The sequence below is a fragment of the Scatophagus argus genome, chromosome 14 (assembly GCF_020382885.2).
Source record: "Scatophagus argus isolate fScaArg1 chromosome 14, fScaArg1.pri, whole genome shotgun sequence".
Classification (NCBI taxonomy): Eukaryota; Metazoa; Chordata; class Actinopteri; family Scatophagidae; genus Scatophagus; species Scatophagus argus.
This window is the reverse complement of record NC_058506.1, coordinates 8637191-8653661: the sequence shown is the minus strand read 5'-3', so window position 1 is coordinate 8653661 and position 16471 is coordinate 8637191. Positions and strand designations below refer to the sequence as shown.

General features: G+C 39.5%; 2 protein-coding genes across 3 annotated transcripts; one reads left to right on the top strand and one right to left on the bottom strand.

Annotated features, from left to right (window-relative positions):
• Positions 1 to 1248: 1248 nt before the first annotated feature.
• On the bottom strand, positions 1249 to 8310 carry mpzl2b (myelin protein zero-like 2b). The gene is made up of 5 exons (XM_046411216.1): positions 8056 to 8310; positions 4695 to 4864; positions 3539 to 3749; positions 3074 to 3242; positions 1249 to 2013 (listed from the first exon to the last, which is right to left on the bottom strand). The coding sequence occupies exons 1-5, from the start codon at positions 8114 to 8116 to the stop codon at positions 1839 to 1841; spliced, it is 786 nt and encodes a 261-aa protein (XP_046267172.1). The 5' UTR covers positions 8117 to 8310; the 3' UTR covers positions 1249 to 1838.
• A 1951-nt stretch (positions 8311 to 10261) lies between these two features.
• Positions 10262 to 16432, top strand: pafah1b2 (platelet-activating factor acetylhydrolase 1b, catalytic subunit 2). 2 transcript variants are annotated; one of them, XM_046411106.1, is made up of 7 exons: positions 10262 to 10372; positions 11999 to 12131; positions 12551 to 12632; positions 13807 to 13896; positions 14128 to 14244; positions 14606 to 14728; positions 15805 to 16432. In XM_046411106.1, the coding sequence occupies exons 3-7, from the start codon at positions 12552 to 12554 to the stop codon at positions 16084 to 16086; spliced, it is 693 nt and encodes a 230-aa protein (XP_046267062.1). In that variant the 5' UTR covers positions 10262 to 10372; positions 11999 to 12131; position 12551; the 3' UTR covers positions 16087 to 16432. The 2 variants fall into 2 exon arrangements, with proteins under 2 accessions (XP_046267062.1, XP_046267061.1); XM_046411105.1 differs by lacking the exon at positions 10262 to 10372 and having other exon boundaries at positions 11768 to 12131.
• The last annotated feature ends 39 nt before the right edge of the window (positions 16433 to 16471 follow it).

Below are 16471 nucleotides of genomic sequence, written 5' to 3'. Positions count from 1 at the left end.
GTCTGGGTATTTTGGAGCATTTAGCAGCTAAATAGCTCGCCCTAGTTTGTGTCTCATTTGTTAGCAAACACAGGGTCACAGAGATAACTATGGATTTCTCTAAAATATAATTAACAATGTTATAAACTTCAGGATTTCTATGAAAGGCACTAAAAATAAAGTTTTTCTTGCATATGTTGGTAGAGACCAAAACAGAGCTAAAAGAGGGTAAATGTTGCACTTGCATTCGATGGATAGACACAAACTGTTAATGTAGGTTTAAATAAACCTTATGACATTTACAGGAGAAATCATTTTTTGGTGGTGCCGTTAACAACTCATAACTAAACATGTGACATGTGACACGGGGGCCCAATTTGTTTAGATACTGCAATTTCATGAGAGGTAAAAAGCCAAAAATGTTAGATATCTCTAGTATAAACTTTAAAAACAGAAAAGTGAAAAGTATAGAGTAGCATAAATACTGAAGTATGCTTACCTCAAAATATGTAAGTACTTTAGCAAATTATACTTCCCACCACTACAGAAATTACAAAACAAGGAATAATACTAGTAATTATATAATTATTAATAGTTAACAATAATAATAGTGAAAAGTATTCATTTTGTGAGAGACAGGTGGTTTCTTTATCACAGTGCATTTCACTGAGCGCACATAACACATAACTTTTTTTGTTCTTTTTACAGTGAATACAATAAGCTAGAAAAAAGTAGGAACTACTGCTGAACATGATTTTAATTGACTGTGACCCAAAGTGTTGTATTCCTTACCCATCATAAAAAATAAGTTAACTGGCTTTTAGAGATCTTAAAATGACCTCCTGTCATGGTCCTTGGAAATGTGTTCATAGCATTTAACTCATGCATACAAAGACAGAACCAGTTCAACTGGGAATGTTTTCATTGTCTAAGTATTGTGTACAATGTACTAACTGAGCAAAAGAGTTTTTTCCAGACAGGTCCCAGGTCGGAGTTCCTCTCTGCCCCAGCTAAATAACTGCCCTAACCACACACTTGAGTGCAGTTTGCCTTAGATCAGAGTTAGATCAGAAACACTGAGTAAACTAAGAGCTTTATTCAGTTGTTGTAGGACACAAAGCATGACTGTAATTCATTGTCATGTATGACACATACAGGAGTGGCTGTTGCTTGGTATTCCTCTCACCCACCCAATGTGAACATTTCAAGAACCAATCTGTTATCACACACACAGGACATATTAATCAAAATACACTTCAAGCTAGTTAATAATGTCCAAAACAGTTCTTTATTCCAGAGTTGCTAAATAGAGATGCATAGTGACATTTCAGGATTTGAGATTTTAAAAACGTGTTCCACTCTAATTACATTATTTACAAAATCAAAAAACAAAATCACCTCTGCAACTTTGCCAGTTTAGTAAACCGTTGCTTTGATTAGGACTCATAGATCTCATGGTGGACTTTCTGGAAACAAAAATTAAATGACAGCATCCTTTCTCCTGTTTCATGTCCTGTAACACCAAATGCCCTGTGCAACGACACACTATGACACAGTTAAAAGCTGATGCTTTTAGAAACTTAACGGGAGAAATATTTAATCTGGCAACCCCACACTGGGACTAACACTGTCTGAGTTAGGCGCTTTGAAAAATGAGCCTCCTTAAAAATCTGTAGTCCCTTTATCATCGGTTGAGCTGCATTATGGGTAATGTAGCCAGTTCAAATTATTTCAATGACTTCTCAAAGAGTTTCTATCACCATTAAAACAAACATTGAACATTTACATTATGTTAATGAAAAGCACAAAGGCAGATGTTGTAACACCAAAGGCAATTCTAATCAATTGAGTTTGTCCATTTAATCATCATCATCATCATCCAAATCATCATCATCATCATCGTCGTCGTCGTCGTCATCACCTCCAGTGTCCTCCTCATCGTCTCCGCTACTGGGCTCAGACTCTTCATCATCTGAACTATCACATTCTTTCTTCTTCGTCACAACTTTCAGATGAACTGCCTCTTCAGGTGAACTGACGTGATGCACCAATGCAAACCAAGTTCAATCACACACACACAAACACATACGTAAACAATGAACACGATACTCATGGATATATAGGTTACATGGAAAGCATAGCAAATACAACAAGAGGCCCACACTGGTTTACTTAGCAGACGTCAATTACCAAAATAACAGACATAAAAACTGTAAAGAACACAATACCCACAATCCTCAGTTTGAAACAAACCCAGCCAGAGTAACCACAGAGAGTATGCCAACCGCTTCCTTCCAACCAACACATCAGCTCATGAACATGTCTCCACCAGTCAAAGTTCTCTGGGTTTTTCTTGATTTGTGAAATTCTTTTCCTGTATTCACAAACCAAAGAGGCACATACTGCAAAGCAGTACTTGTTAATGCAGCTGCTACTCACAGAGGAAAGTGAAGGATTTGCTCAGGAAACCGGTCTTATTTTCCATAGCTTTAAAAGTGGAACCCGTTGTAGGAGGCAATAGAGAGGACATGATTCAGTTCACAGCAGCAGTACCATCTGTCAAATTCTCTTTGTACTCTTTCCACAGAATCAGCTAAAGCATAAATCTATAAAGCACATGAGAAAATAACTAATAATTCTGTGTATTTAACTCCATGGTCACTCCATGGTTATATGGTAAAAGAGAAAACCAACAGAGAAACAACACAGCCTATCTAGTGCAGTAAACACTTCTGCTGTGAAGTGAAGACTTAAACAGAAGAATATATTTAGTTAGAAAATCCCTCCATATTTACATCTCCTACTCTACAGTTTAAAAACTCTCAATTAACTTAGTAATTACAAGGCAGTTTTTGGTTAAAACATTTAAACGTGTATAAAAATTTACAAAAGGGAAAAGTGGTATCTTATATCTCTAATACTGAGGCAAATAAATGACAATAACATCTGAGAGGTTCACACTGGAGGAGCAAACATGGAAGAAAAATATGTCCTCCCACCATCAACTTTGTGGACCCAACCAGACAGTCAATCAGACTGGACACCAGTCCCAAGAAGAAGAGGAGCAGAGGAGCTCCGGCTCTCTGGCCCTCACCACACGGTCGGGTCCTTCCGCTCATGATCCCGTGGGTCCAGCTCAAAGTCGTTTTCCATGTTCTTTCTCCTGTAGAACCTCACCACCACAAAGATACCGAGCAGGACCAGGATCACACCGCAGGCGCCTCCGACCGCTGCTGCCAGGATGCTGATCTCTGAGAAGGAAGCTGGAAACAACAAGACCCGAAATCAGTGATAACAGTGGGTGAAGGCTGAGTGCTGCCTGGTAAGGACTCTGAGAGAACAAAATAGGGATACCATCACAATGAAAAATAAAACAGTGTGTGAATAGCCTGTGAATAGCAGAATTTTTCTACAAGGAACAAAACGACCTTTTAAATACATACTGAAAACATTCATGATAATGACTGAAAAGCACCTCCAACGGTTCTGTAGTGCATTTGATACTGTAGAAACATTCCAGAAGGTTAGTCTTCTGAGCATGCAGCGCTGCCAGTCTAACCTTTGTTGACGACTCTTAAGATGATCTCTCCATTACTGCCGTGCACATCTGGACGGTTGCGCACCTGGCAGATGTAGGTGCCATTAAAGGTTGGTGGTACCTCATTCAGGGTGATGGAGGCGTCTCGTCTCAAAACGTCTCCTGACCACACCGCATGGTCTTTAAAACGCCCTTGTTGAGGAGGGTATGCTATCTCATGGTAGTAAAACACCTGACACACACACACACACAATCCAGCAAAAGTATAGTTTATAACTAACAAACTAACAAATAAATTAGCAAACATAAGAACCTTATGCAAAACTTAAAGGGCAAAAATGCAGCTGCTGTATCAACTGCCTACACTTCCTGAGCAACTATCAGACATCACTGATAGTAGTGTAGTAGTAGTATCAGGTACAGTATATGTACAGTATATATTTAAGCCATCACAGCCACAGTAAACACATGCTCCCTCTGACATTTGGTGCACCACCACACACTAACCCCCATACACAGACTCCAACCCTCCTATAAAGACATTACGTTACACGTTACATTAACATGTATTCTACAATCTGTTTATGCGTTACATTAACACTCATTTCTGGTCTTCCTTTCTTTTTGTTTAACATTATCAACATTGCAGGATCATATCTCGCACTAACTGTACAGCTCTCTCATTATGCAGCATTCCAGCCATTTCACTTCACGTACTTTTTAATATTTTTGTAAGACTTTAACTTTGTTTTTCTTATTAATAAAACTGATTAATATTTTGGTGTTCATATCTGTGAGCACTGAGGTGTGTTTTTGCTGTCTATGTTACCAGCCTTTTGAGTGGCAATGACCACATGTTTACTGTGCTGTGTGCCCAACTACTAGAGGATATGCATCCCATGTTGTCTGAAAGACAGCTGGATGTGTTACATACAGATGTCAACAGCAGGCAGACACTCACCACATCTAACATGTGCAGAGCAGTGCATTAGATACAGGAACATGGCGATGGGAAAGTGAATCGAACATGGTATTATTTATCAGGAAATCTTAATGATCAACGCTGTCAAGGCCTTTTCATGAAAAATCATGACAAGATTTCATTAATTTTGATATCAAAGTACAATAAACACATTCTACATATTTTCATTAAAACACAGCAGCAGTTTTTACACACCGACTCCTCTGATCCAGAATTTAGGGGGCGGAAGTTCCAGGAAACAATGACAGACTGAACTGTCACTGGGTCTGTGGACGTGAAGGTGCACTTCAGTTTCACATTTGTTCCATTAACCGCTTCCACTTCTTTTGGAGTGTAAATTTCTATTCCACTGACATGTCGCACCCCTGTAATACAGACAATCAAGTGAGAAGGAATACTCATCAATACTAACATAATCTTATACACACACACACACACACACACACACACACACACACACACACACACACCACTCCACGATATGACTCTTTCACAATAAAGTTATATTTCAAACTTTCAAACAGTTCCTTATTTACAGTTTCAGAGAAATTCATCCACCCAAATAAGAGAAAGGCTGTCATACCAGGTGTAGTTCTTACTGCTTATTTAACACGCACACACGTCCTTGACAGTTAAGAGCAAAGTGACACAGATCTCTGCTGGTGTTCATTGTTCGTAGTTATAAACTATAACTCCGTCCGTTTCCTGTGACATCTACTCACACTTTTCTACGCCTCGTGCTTGAGATTGTAAATCCTCATTTTCCACTTCTCTGCATTACTTCACTTCAGTACAGCAAAACAAGAACGCTAACACAAATAATCTAAAAGCTGCTCCGCCTACTGTGGGTTAATGATTGCACAAGTACAGAGGGTCAGATGGACAACGAATTTAGGGGCCCTAAGAACATAAAAAATTTCAGATGCTCATTATTCAACATTTCTTCATTAATTTATCTTATTAGCGATCCAAAAAATGAGCTTTATTTGATCTCGTGGTTAAACACCCTACAGTATCTCCTTCAGGGGGTCTGGTAAGGTTAAACAGTGAAGCTGAATCTGGATCACAGTGATGACGAGACCTGCAGAATCTTGCTACGGATTAAAGCATTCCTGCTAATAAACCACAGGGAGGAAGACGCCAAGAATGTTCCGTAATCCCGGACAAGGGAGGGATAAAGTGAAATTCAACAGGATAACGGTATTTAGTTGGACATTGGTCAGCATCTCTGTATGGACAACCTGCACGCATTAAACCCTTAAAAATAAAAGAACAAAAGCAGCACCATGTAAGTTCAGATGTCAGCCAATAAGACAACTTTTGCAGTTTTCTCTCCAAAACATGGAGGGTTGTTTTTCAGTCATTTAGTAGAAGTATGAATCTAATTTTCATTTCTATTTTCACTTGATTTATTTAGCGAGTTATATGTTTATTCATACCCTGCTTGTTCTACAAACATGATGCAAATATTTCCCCTTTTCATCTACAGTACTTACCTCATATTTGTTTAGGTCGACAAACTAATTTGATAACACAAGTGATTATTATAAAACTGTGATTGAAAACTACATGTTTTTAGTGACTGCTTTATTATCATATTAGCGTGGTTTCCTGCAGACACTGTGATGGATATGTCTTTCAGTAAGACAGTCCAGTACATTGTTTGCCTCACACAGATTGAGCAATAACAGTCTGCGGGAGGGATCAAGTAGGAAGTGATCAAAGAATGAGATGAATAAGCACAATCAAAATTGAACTCATAGTCCAGTTTCACTTCTTCCAAAATACGTCCTTCACTGGAAAGAGCCTGAAGAATGAATGATTATTTGGCTACAAAACCTGTTCTGCGTTATCGATCTGCTCCTCAGACATCCAGCCTTAAATATGACTTTACATTCACATGTTCAGCACAATGCATCTTAACAGTCCAACCCACCACACCAGGCATTTCCTGTCAAAACATCTCATTCATATTCACAACTGCCAGGCTATTTGAGCAAAACCAAATCTGATGCCAACACAACAGAGGGAAGGTATTTTGTCTTCCACAAAGCCAAGGTACTGTACGTCATCGCTCACTCATCACGCAGTTGGGCTAATTGTTGTAGTCTTCAAATTTTGAACAAAACCTGTTGTAGTTGCAACAGAATTTGCATTTAATCTCACCCATTGGTATATTAGCTACAACTGTCCAATCAATGGAGTCTGTGTTCACACCTGGATTTGTGGTATAAACTAATCTGCATTCAATACACGTACAGACTTCATTTGTTTTACGTGGTCATTTCATTTGAAATTCACTTCAGCACCTCCACTGGGTCAGTCAGAGTCAGAGCTTAATCAGCATCTGACTGCTCTAACACAACTTTATTTGAAATTTGCTGTAGGAAACACATCTAAGCACTGCTCTAACACTGATCAGCACACAGAGGCTGCTCCAATAAACTGCTCATCTGGGTGGACAAAAATAACACAAACAATTGTCCTGCAGTAAATCCCACTGTGGTGACGCTCATTGCCAAACTAATCTTTAATGCCTTTATAATTTCTGAATCTTAAATGACCTAACATTGTGGTGTTTGGGATTGATTCTGCAGGAATTCAAGCTGTTGCCTTGCATTACCTGAAACCTATAAATGTTGATTATGAAACCTCTAGAAAAACTGACAAATGCTGCTGATGAATATTCAATCAGTAGCTTAACTGTATATTAGGGATTAGCTGTAGCTGCTGCATGAAGATTTTCGTGACTTACACAACTGAAATGGAGAAATAATGAGATAATATATTTAGCTGACACTGTACATTTAAGTGAAGAAGTTTAGAAGTAAACAACAAAATACCTGAAATAAACATCACCTTCTCATATTTTTGACTCTTTCTTATTGCAAATAAAGAATAACAATAATTTTGTGGTGCACAGTGTGCCTTTTCTCCCACAAAAAGATTTCAAAGGCATGAGCACACTGCTGAACATGAGTGTAATGACAGAGATGACCGGTTGTTATGGATTTAAGAACAATAAGTAGCTCATCGTGCTTTCTTTACTTTACTTTGTCATATGGGGGCGTCTTCTATATTCTGTGTCACAGACACACTTAGCATGGTACATTTTAAATAAAACACAAGTGTGTGTAAGACAAAAGATATGATGTTATAACGTCATTTACATATAATAGTGTGTTAATCCAGTATAATCTGGTAATCCACGGCCTCAAAGATACAGTCTACAGTCACAGGTGTTAACACCTGTGACACGCATGAAGAACTTCTGAACCCTTGTGCGTACGCCTAAATGATTACACAGTTTGACCTTAAAACTCCGTACGACTAATTTAGAGTATAAGGCACTACTAAGATTATATTACTCACTAGTAAGAGCAACCTTCATGGGAAAAGTCAAGTGAAACCAAAGTACCCTGTTGGTGGTTTATTGGTGTCCTGCAGTTGATCACGATAGGCCTAAAAACAAGCTTCACGAAACAAACTTCTCGATTTTTGCGAGGATACAGCTAATTAAATTGCCTTCTCTCTCCAGGAAGTTACCGAAACTCACCTGGCGCCACGAATCCTCCCAGGACAAACAGAAGCCATATCCGATACATGGGATAAAACATTTATACTGCGTCCTCTGTCAAAGTCCCTTTAATGTACATTTATTGAATGGAGTCGGGAACGTAAATGTCGCCGCAGACAGTCAGTAAAGAGAGCAACAGAGGCCGTGCTGTCGCTGAGAAGCTAAACGTCGGTGGCTGAGAATGTGAGTGAACCTGAGTCCACACCTGGTGGGCGGCGTTTACTTGCTCCCTCCTCGCTTACCTCGTTGTCGTCATGGTCTGCCTGCCAAGCTGCGGCACCTGTTTTGTTTCTGTCACGCAGAAACACTCGGCAGCCAGATGAATTGGAACAGATAACTGAGAGAGGACTTATAAGTTTAAACATTAAAGTCAGTTCTCTGCTGACTTGTACCATCTTGTGGCCACAGTTTCGTATGACAAAACCATCAGCTCTTTGTTATTTTGTTTGACGAGAAGCTCTGCCTGAGATTTAATATCTCCTTCTGAGGGGAAAAATATATAAAACTATGGCAAAAGTTTAAAAAGAAAGTTAACACTCTGCTTGATATAATAATTTGTGTCTTGATATGTTTGGTTTTTTGTTTTTACCAGAGAAAAAATGTTTTCCATCTAGTCCCTCTCCTCACTGAAGCTATGCATATACAAATATTGTAATTTTCAAAGTTTATCTGCTGTACACAAAAAGTCTCTCACTTCACAGAAAAGTTCATCGGTGGCTGTGTGTGCACAGAAGGCTTCATGCTTCCACACTGTGCATCTGGACACAAGTTGCATGTTGAAGCACGATTGTCTTTAGAAAGTTGTGATGTTCACCACAAGCTCACTTGTCCATGAATGAACATTGCATCTCAGCCCACTCGCATCAAGAAAATAAGCAAAACATACTTCAGGGGAACACACAAGTTTTTGTTTTTTGGCTTATCCAAGTGCTTCACACTGAAGACACGTCTTTTGCGATAAGTCTTTGTTATGCTTCCTGTGACCTGTTGTTGTGCTCCTTACAACACAAAGGACGCTGACACAATGCAGGATCAGTGCCGTTAGAAAAGGCAGCCACACAGATTTTTGTACCAACAGAACATTTATTTAGAATTATGCAGTGAACGCATCTGTCTGTCAGGCTTAGACATAGATCCTACACTTATAACACCATGTGGTGCCAATGTCTTTGTGAAATTTGTGCTACTAAATAATTACACTTAAATGACAATCCCACCGTAAGTCATATAGATTGAAACCTGCAAAGGAAAAAGAGGACGAGAGAGTTGGGGAGCATTTAGCTGCTCAATAAGAAGCTAATAAGCCATATAAGTGAACACCAGTGGTAAAGCTGGGACTCCACACTGGTTACATCTAATATGTAGGTAGCATCTTCAGAAAACATCCAGAGCCTCACACCGCCCCCTCAGGTCCCAGAGGCACAGGTTGGAAGGTCCAGGTCACTGATATGGACTTAAGTGACACAGCATAACTGGACCTGAAGATGCACTTCAGTCTCACATCCGTCCCATTGACTGATTCCACCTCACTCACAGTGTAAATAGCTATTCAGCTCACCCGTCGCACCGCTAGAGAAACAAAAACATGTAAGCATCTGCACACAGACCTGCAGTGATGAACACAAGTTTGCCATTTATAAAACAGGTTTATCCTTCTGTGTAGGAGCAGTTGATTCAAGAATCCGAGCAGGAAAACATGTTAGCACCTCCGAGCTGTGAAAGGTATGTGGTGTTTTTGTTTATAAGCAGAGTATGAGAATTTACCAAGCTAAATAAACACAGAGTCCTTCAAACACAAATGACACAGAGTCCCACATTTGTTGTGATTCTTGTAGCTTTACTTTGTGTTTAACAGCTTTTTGTGTCTAAAGATCTATTGGAAATCACCATAAGTTTGAGAATAATTCAACAGGCTGGTCACAGGCGTGCATTTTAGTTAATGTTCTCCTTTTTTTTTTCTTTTTTTTTTTTTTGCCGGTTAATGATTGTACGAGTGTGGAGAGTTCAGGGAGTCAGACGGACTGCGTGCATCTGACAACTAACCAGCCATGTTATCCAAGTGTAACATGAAGTTTCTGCATTGATTTTCAGCTCAAAGTTGTCTGTTACTGTTAACACAATTAGGACAACATACTGCCTAAAAGTACTTTCATTTGAAGTGACTTAATTGGAAGATTTCTCACAGTTCTTCTGCAGTGAACTCTTTTTGCAGTCCCTGATGGGTGGTGTATTGTAACTCCCTGGGCCTGTTTGCACATGCACTGCAGGAAACTGCTAGGGCTGTTATCATCTCATGGTGAGTGTGCTTGGATTAACAAATGTCCTAAGGCACTTGCTCAGCAAAATTACGGTCAGGAAATGCAAGACTTGTTTTCAGGTCTGTTTTTAAGTTGCACAGCAGTAGAGATTAGGCTACAACGTTTAAGCCCTGTGTGCAATAGCCTGGGAGGCGAGTACGCAATTCAACTAAAGTCCAAGAGATAAATATTATAAATATGCAAACAAATAAATTGAGTATAAAACAGAAAAACAGGTTTTACTTACACCATATATAAACCCAAATGTGAAAGCAATCTGTACCAGTGAAAACATCTATAAAATGCCAATGTAAATATGTTATTAGTATAGTTAATATGCAAATATTAAACACATCAACTTTAGATGCAGATGAATTATTAAGATTTTTTTAACCTATTTTAAAATTCTGAATGCACCCCAGTGCCATACATGCTATAAACCATAAATCATGTGATTTTAATGTACTATAAAACAAAAAATATTGAAAGGCAACTGCAGAACAATATTGCAAATTTAAGCCTACATTATTCAGTTATGCAGAGGCAGTCAGAAAAATCTTCTCAGGCATGAGAAAACAAAAGACAACACCACTGAATTGAAAGTGATCAAAGTGCTTTATTTTAATCTTATTCCACTTCATGTAAGATGAAAAGACTGGCTGTAGTAGACAAGCTGATAGCAGTGACAAAACTTCCCATAAATGGAAAAAAGAAAATAAATTATATTATATTTATTATATTATTATATAATAATAAATTGACTTGACTCAAATCACAAAAGTTAAGTAATTACACTGAGCAGTGCAATGTAAATTATAAGTTAAGGTTGTTGATCAGAAAACTACGCAATAAAAACATAATTGCTTCTGGTTGTATTTTAAAGCATAGATTTCTGCCTCCAAATGCTATAAAATAGAAAGATGGTCTTTGTTTTGTTTCCGGAATGTAGCACTTGATCTAACGTGACCGTGATGACGCACTGAGATCAGCTGACACAGCGCGCTCGGGTCACACACAGCCATGGATGTGTGGAGATATGCCACGAGTGGTAGTGACAGATTACTACGTCGGGACAAAGATGTCGGCAGTTCTATACGTTGTCTGAAATAAATGATTACCTCCCACTTAGAGGTATTTTCCTTCACACCTGTTATGGACTGAATTAATTTCAATAAATGGAGAAGAATTGTGTCATTTGAAAATGGAGGCAAAACATATATTAAGTTTTATTACATTTTCCAGTAACGACCCACCCAGAAATCATTGCGGGACCAGCTGTGTGGGGGTTTTTCTTGCCCTGGTGTTGACCTCCCAGGAAAGAGTTCCTTGTCGGGCTCAATATCCTTCAGAAAGTGAAAAAGATGGTAGCGCTTCAGTTTATGCTACAGACGGCTATCTAGAGTCGTATATGGCCCTAATAAGAGTTTAAGTCGGGCAATATTCTAAACCAGTAAGGAATAGTTGCCCGACAGACTAATTTCAGGGCAAAACAATCCCACATACGTATGGAGCTCACTGCAGTGCCCTCCAACGGTGTCGTAGCTAATGGTAGCAGATCGGCGTTCTCTTCATCAAAGACTCTCTGTGGCTTCTCTTCTTGACACACCTTTTGTTGTCTCGTTTAGCTACAGTCAGCTAACATTTGCTAGCGAGCATCACCCGCCTCGACTGCCCGACAGCGGTGAAGTGAAGTTGGGGGAAAAAGAGTTACTGTGAAGCCGAGGTCTGAGTCCAGAGGTGGCTGCAGCAACCCGTCAGGTATTTAGTCTTTTAATTAAAGTAATTTCTGGAAATTTTCATGTTAATGACGGGCGTGTCAAACGTTAATTCAGGGATGCAGCCATAACAACCCCCAGTCATTAGCTGGGTAGCTAGCTAGCTAAGCTAAAGGCAGATAAACAGTAACCTAGCGGATTTAATGCGATCTGCTCTGTGATCCATAAGCACCCGCCTTGAAAGCGAAAGTAGCCTAGATCCGTATTAGGCCAATCTGTCTGCTCCTGAAACGATAAGCTTTTGTATCACAGCAGTGCTTTCTGCTAGTTGCTGATACTCTCCTCCTTGCACCAACTTGAAAAACCACGGACACATGGACACTTCCTCATTTTATTTGCGTGTGTCTCTTTTGCTATGCATTGTTTTATTTGTGCGTGAATAAGCGGTGGTGTCTCCTGTAGGATGAGTGATGATGAAGTGAACCCAGCCGCAGTGGCTCAGCCAGTGGAGGATGTACAAGGAGATGGACGGTGGTTGTCACAGGTTGGTGGTATTTCTCATTAGTGTAGGAAGCATTCAGTGTGTATTCTCATGCTTTATGGGGAAAAATACTACATTCTCTGAATGCATTTTACCAGGTGGAAGATTTTCATTATTTCTCAAAGAGTTTGTCTCATTCTTATGCTTATCATTATCTTTACATGGCGTGCAAACAAAAACATGACAGTTTTAAATGATTTCTCTATATATTACTACAGGTGGGATATTTTTGTGGTTTATTTGTCATATTCTTAAGTTTGCATGCATTACCTGAAGTGTCAATATTAAGTTCTTGGACCTCATAAAATAAAGAGAATGACACTCCACTGTGACTCCCTCCGACTGATGTCATACATAATAAACATTAAAGCCTAGTGTCATATCGATGACGTTTTCCATGTTAATATGTGCTCAAGTTACTGACATTTAAACCATCTTATTTATTAAAATGTATTACTTTTATTCTTAGATTGCTTCAATGTTAATGTGCCCCTATATTCTACTCATATTGTAAGAAAGCAGTAATACATAAATACTACATTTAATTCTTACCCACTGATGTTCATGGCTGTGCTGTGATCCTATGGAACTGATTATTGTGAAGAGGATGTTGTCTAATGAAGGGATGCAAGCTACAGCTGCACAATGCCTTGAGATTTTTTTAAAAAAAATGTTTTTAAAAATGATGTGGTGATGTTAGTGACAGATGTGGGGTAAAGGTTGATGTGAGTGGTCTTTCTTTATGTTATTCAAAATAAATTGTCGCCATCTTTAAGACTTGTATTTCTTTCAGAACACCACTTTAGCTAGCTTGTTTAGCTCAACACCTCCTCCTAGCTCTAGTTAAGGTTAATCCTCCAAAGCCGATGGGACTGAGATGGTTTGCTTTACTCCCACCTGTCTGTCAGATGGTCCACCAGACGCGTCTTGTTGAGCTTTGAGGATTTTGTCTGACTTCGTTGGCCTTAGTGTACCACTAAGGTTTAGAAAATTTGTAACACAAAAGTTTTAACTCAGGCTCAAATGCCTTATATGAAACAAATGAAATTGTATTATTGTCTGTGAATGAGGAGTAATTTGTCATTTCTACATCCAGTCTTTCACAATTATGGATGACATCTCAAGCTCTTTTTTTTTAATGAGGTTGCGTTTTTTTGTTTGTTTTGTTTTTTTACAGCATGCACGATTTGTGCAGGAGTGTAAGGATGCTGAACCAGATGTGCTTTTTGTAGGAGATTCAATGGTGCAACTAATGCAGCAGTTTGAGGTGAGACAAAATATTTACAAGTTATTTATGTCTTGTTTTTTTCCCGTATTTCAGCATTTTCACACAAACCATTATATTTTTCTTTATATTCATGCACACATTTTAATTCATCTTGTTAATGATCAGCTTGCTTTCCTGTCAGCATCAGTGTTGCTATCAGTTATCTGTTATTAGCCACCGAAGTCAAAACCTTGTCATATGAAATGCAGGTTTCTGGTTTCCTGTCCACAGGTCTGGAGGGAGTTATTCTCTCCTCTTCATGCACTCAACTTTGGCATTGCAGGGGACACCACCTGTAATGTGCTGTGGAGGCTGCAGAATGGAGAGCTGGAGAACATCCGTCCTAAGGTGAAAAGAGCCGTCTGAGATCTTGGCACAGCTGATGGCCAATTCATTTTATTTACCTCTGTCATATACACTCTTACCACTCAGGTGCAGGACAAACTCTTGCATATACATTTTACTTCTCTTATCCACATAACACTGTGTGCATACACACTCTGTTGTACCTCTTTGGCACACAGAAACCCTCCACGTACTGTAGGCTGTTTGTGCTTGTAGCTCTCCTTTATGTAGTGTAAGTTGACCTACGATATCAACTTATTCTCTCAAAAGCTATTAACAAGGATGTTGGTTATTACTATATTATCATGCTTCGATTGTAGCGTTAGAGATTAAAGTAAACAGAAGTGTCTGTCATTTTGTCCAGGTGGTGGTGTTGTGGGTAGGAACCAACAATTATGAGCACACAGCAGAGCAGGTTGCAGGAGGAATTCTTGCTATTGCACAGCTGCTCGCCTCTCGCCTCCCCAAAGCAAAGGTAGTCGTACTGGTAAGTAAGCATCTGTCATGTCTTATCTTTCATTGCACCTAGTTTGTTAACACATTAAGGCAAAGCTATATTACATTGTTTAAGAGCCAGTGAAACACCAGCATGAATGGTTTAAGTACACAGCCTTTCATTTGATCAACACTACATGCTTTAATTTGAAATTTGGATATACACTTTGCTGTCAATATGTGGCAAAAGAAATGGGACTCAGAAAAATTGCTTGGGGGAAAAATAGGTTTTAATCAGACCTATTAAATTTATTTCTGTTAAAACACAATGTAAAACACAAAGTTTTGAAGGTTCATTATGTCCTCACTCTGTTAAGACAAATGCAGGTTAATTAATTACCCAGACTGTCACAAGTTCCCACAGTCTAATTTGTCCTGCCACACTTTCATAATGAACTGATCATATTTGAGCACTTCTCATAATAACATCCAATATTTCTGATATTGTGTTTTCTGCACTATTACTTCAGCAAAGTTCCCGCTCCCCCTGCTGTATTGATTACTCACCTATTGATTACGTCTTAGAAACGGCAACAGGAAACGGTTATAAACATTTTATAAACTACAGCTATGAATATAATTCTAAACCAACGATTATTATCTGTTTCGCTGTCAATATTTAGTTGGAACTCTGGACTAATGCAAGATGACTATTGACTATAGCTCATATGCTGCATACACTGCGTATACAATGCGTACACTGCTAAAACTGTATAGCTAAAACGAGGCAAAAACTCAGTGTCATAATTTGATATTTCTATATTTTATATTTACTACAATAAATTTATGATGTAGCTTCTTAATCTTGCTATCAAAGTGCATCAGATTTATAGATTTAATTTAGTTTTTTCTGGGGACCTCCCTTCTCCCAGAAGCCCCCAGTGGGTTCTCACAAGTTAATGTGGCAAACACTGAGTCAAGTGAGCAACAAAAGGGCGAGTGTTTTAGAGTCAAATTTAGGCCTTTTTGTTTTTTGTAAAGATAAAAAATAAATGTCAGAATGCCAAATGAAAACGCGCAACGCATCGGCCTTTATAAATGAGTCAGGAATCATTTTGTGGTTCCCAGAGTTTGTTGCCTCGAGGTGAGCGCCCCAACCCACTGAGGGGAAAGAACACTGAGGTCAACAGCTTCCTGCGCTCCTGGCTGCCCCGACTCGGCCAACAGGCTCAGTACTTGGATGTGAGCGGGGAATTTGTCCATTCAGACGGAACCATCATTCCACAGGACATGTATGACTTCCTCCACCTGACACCATCGGGTTACCGCAGGGTGGCAAAGCCCCTCAGTGACCTGCTGCTTCAGATACTGGAGGAGACACCAGAGGAGAGACGGGCGTCACTGGTTTGAGGCCCACGGCAGAGCAGCACAATCATCCAGAGTCATGTCTCACCCACTGCTCTGGGGAGACGGGGGAGACATGTCTCTGGTATCTGCAGGAGGAAGGGCTCACTCATAGGGGGAGGAGGCATCCTGATGTGAGTGGGCCCACGAGGGCTTTGGGATCACATTCGTGAGTGGAGGGTTTGGGTGTGGAGAGGTGCTGAAGAGGGAGAGAGACCTCACTACAGACTTAGACACTGTGATTGCAGTCGTAACCTCTATTGCAAAAGGAGTTATCAAGCTCAAACTGCTCTGAATCATACAGATATACTGAGATCGCGTGGGCCTGCAGTGACAAACACACACACACACACACACACACACACACACACACAGACAGACAGATCGATTA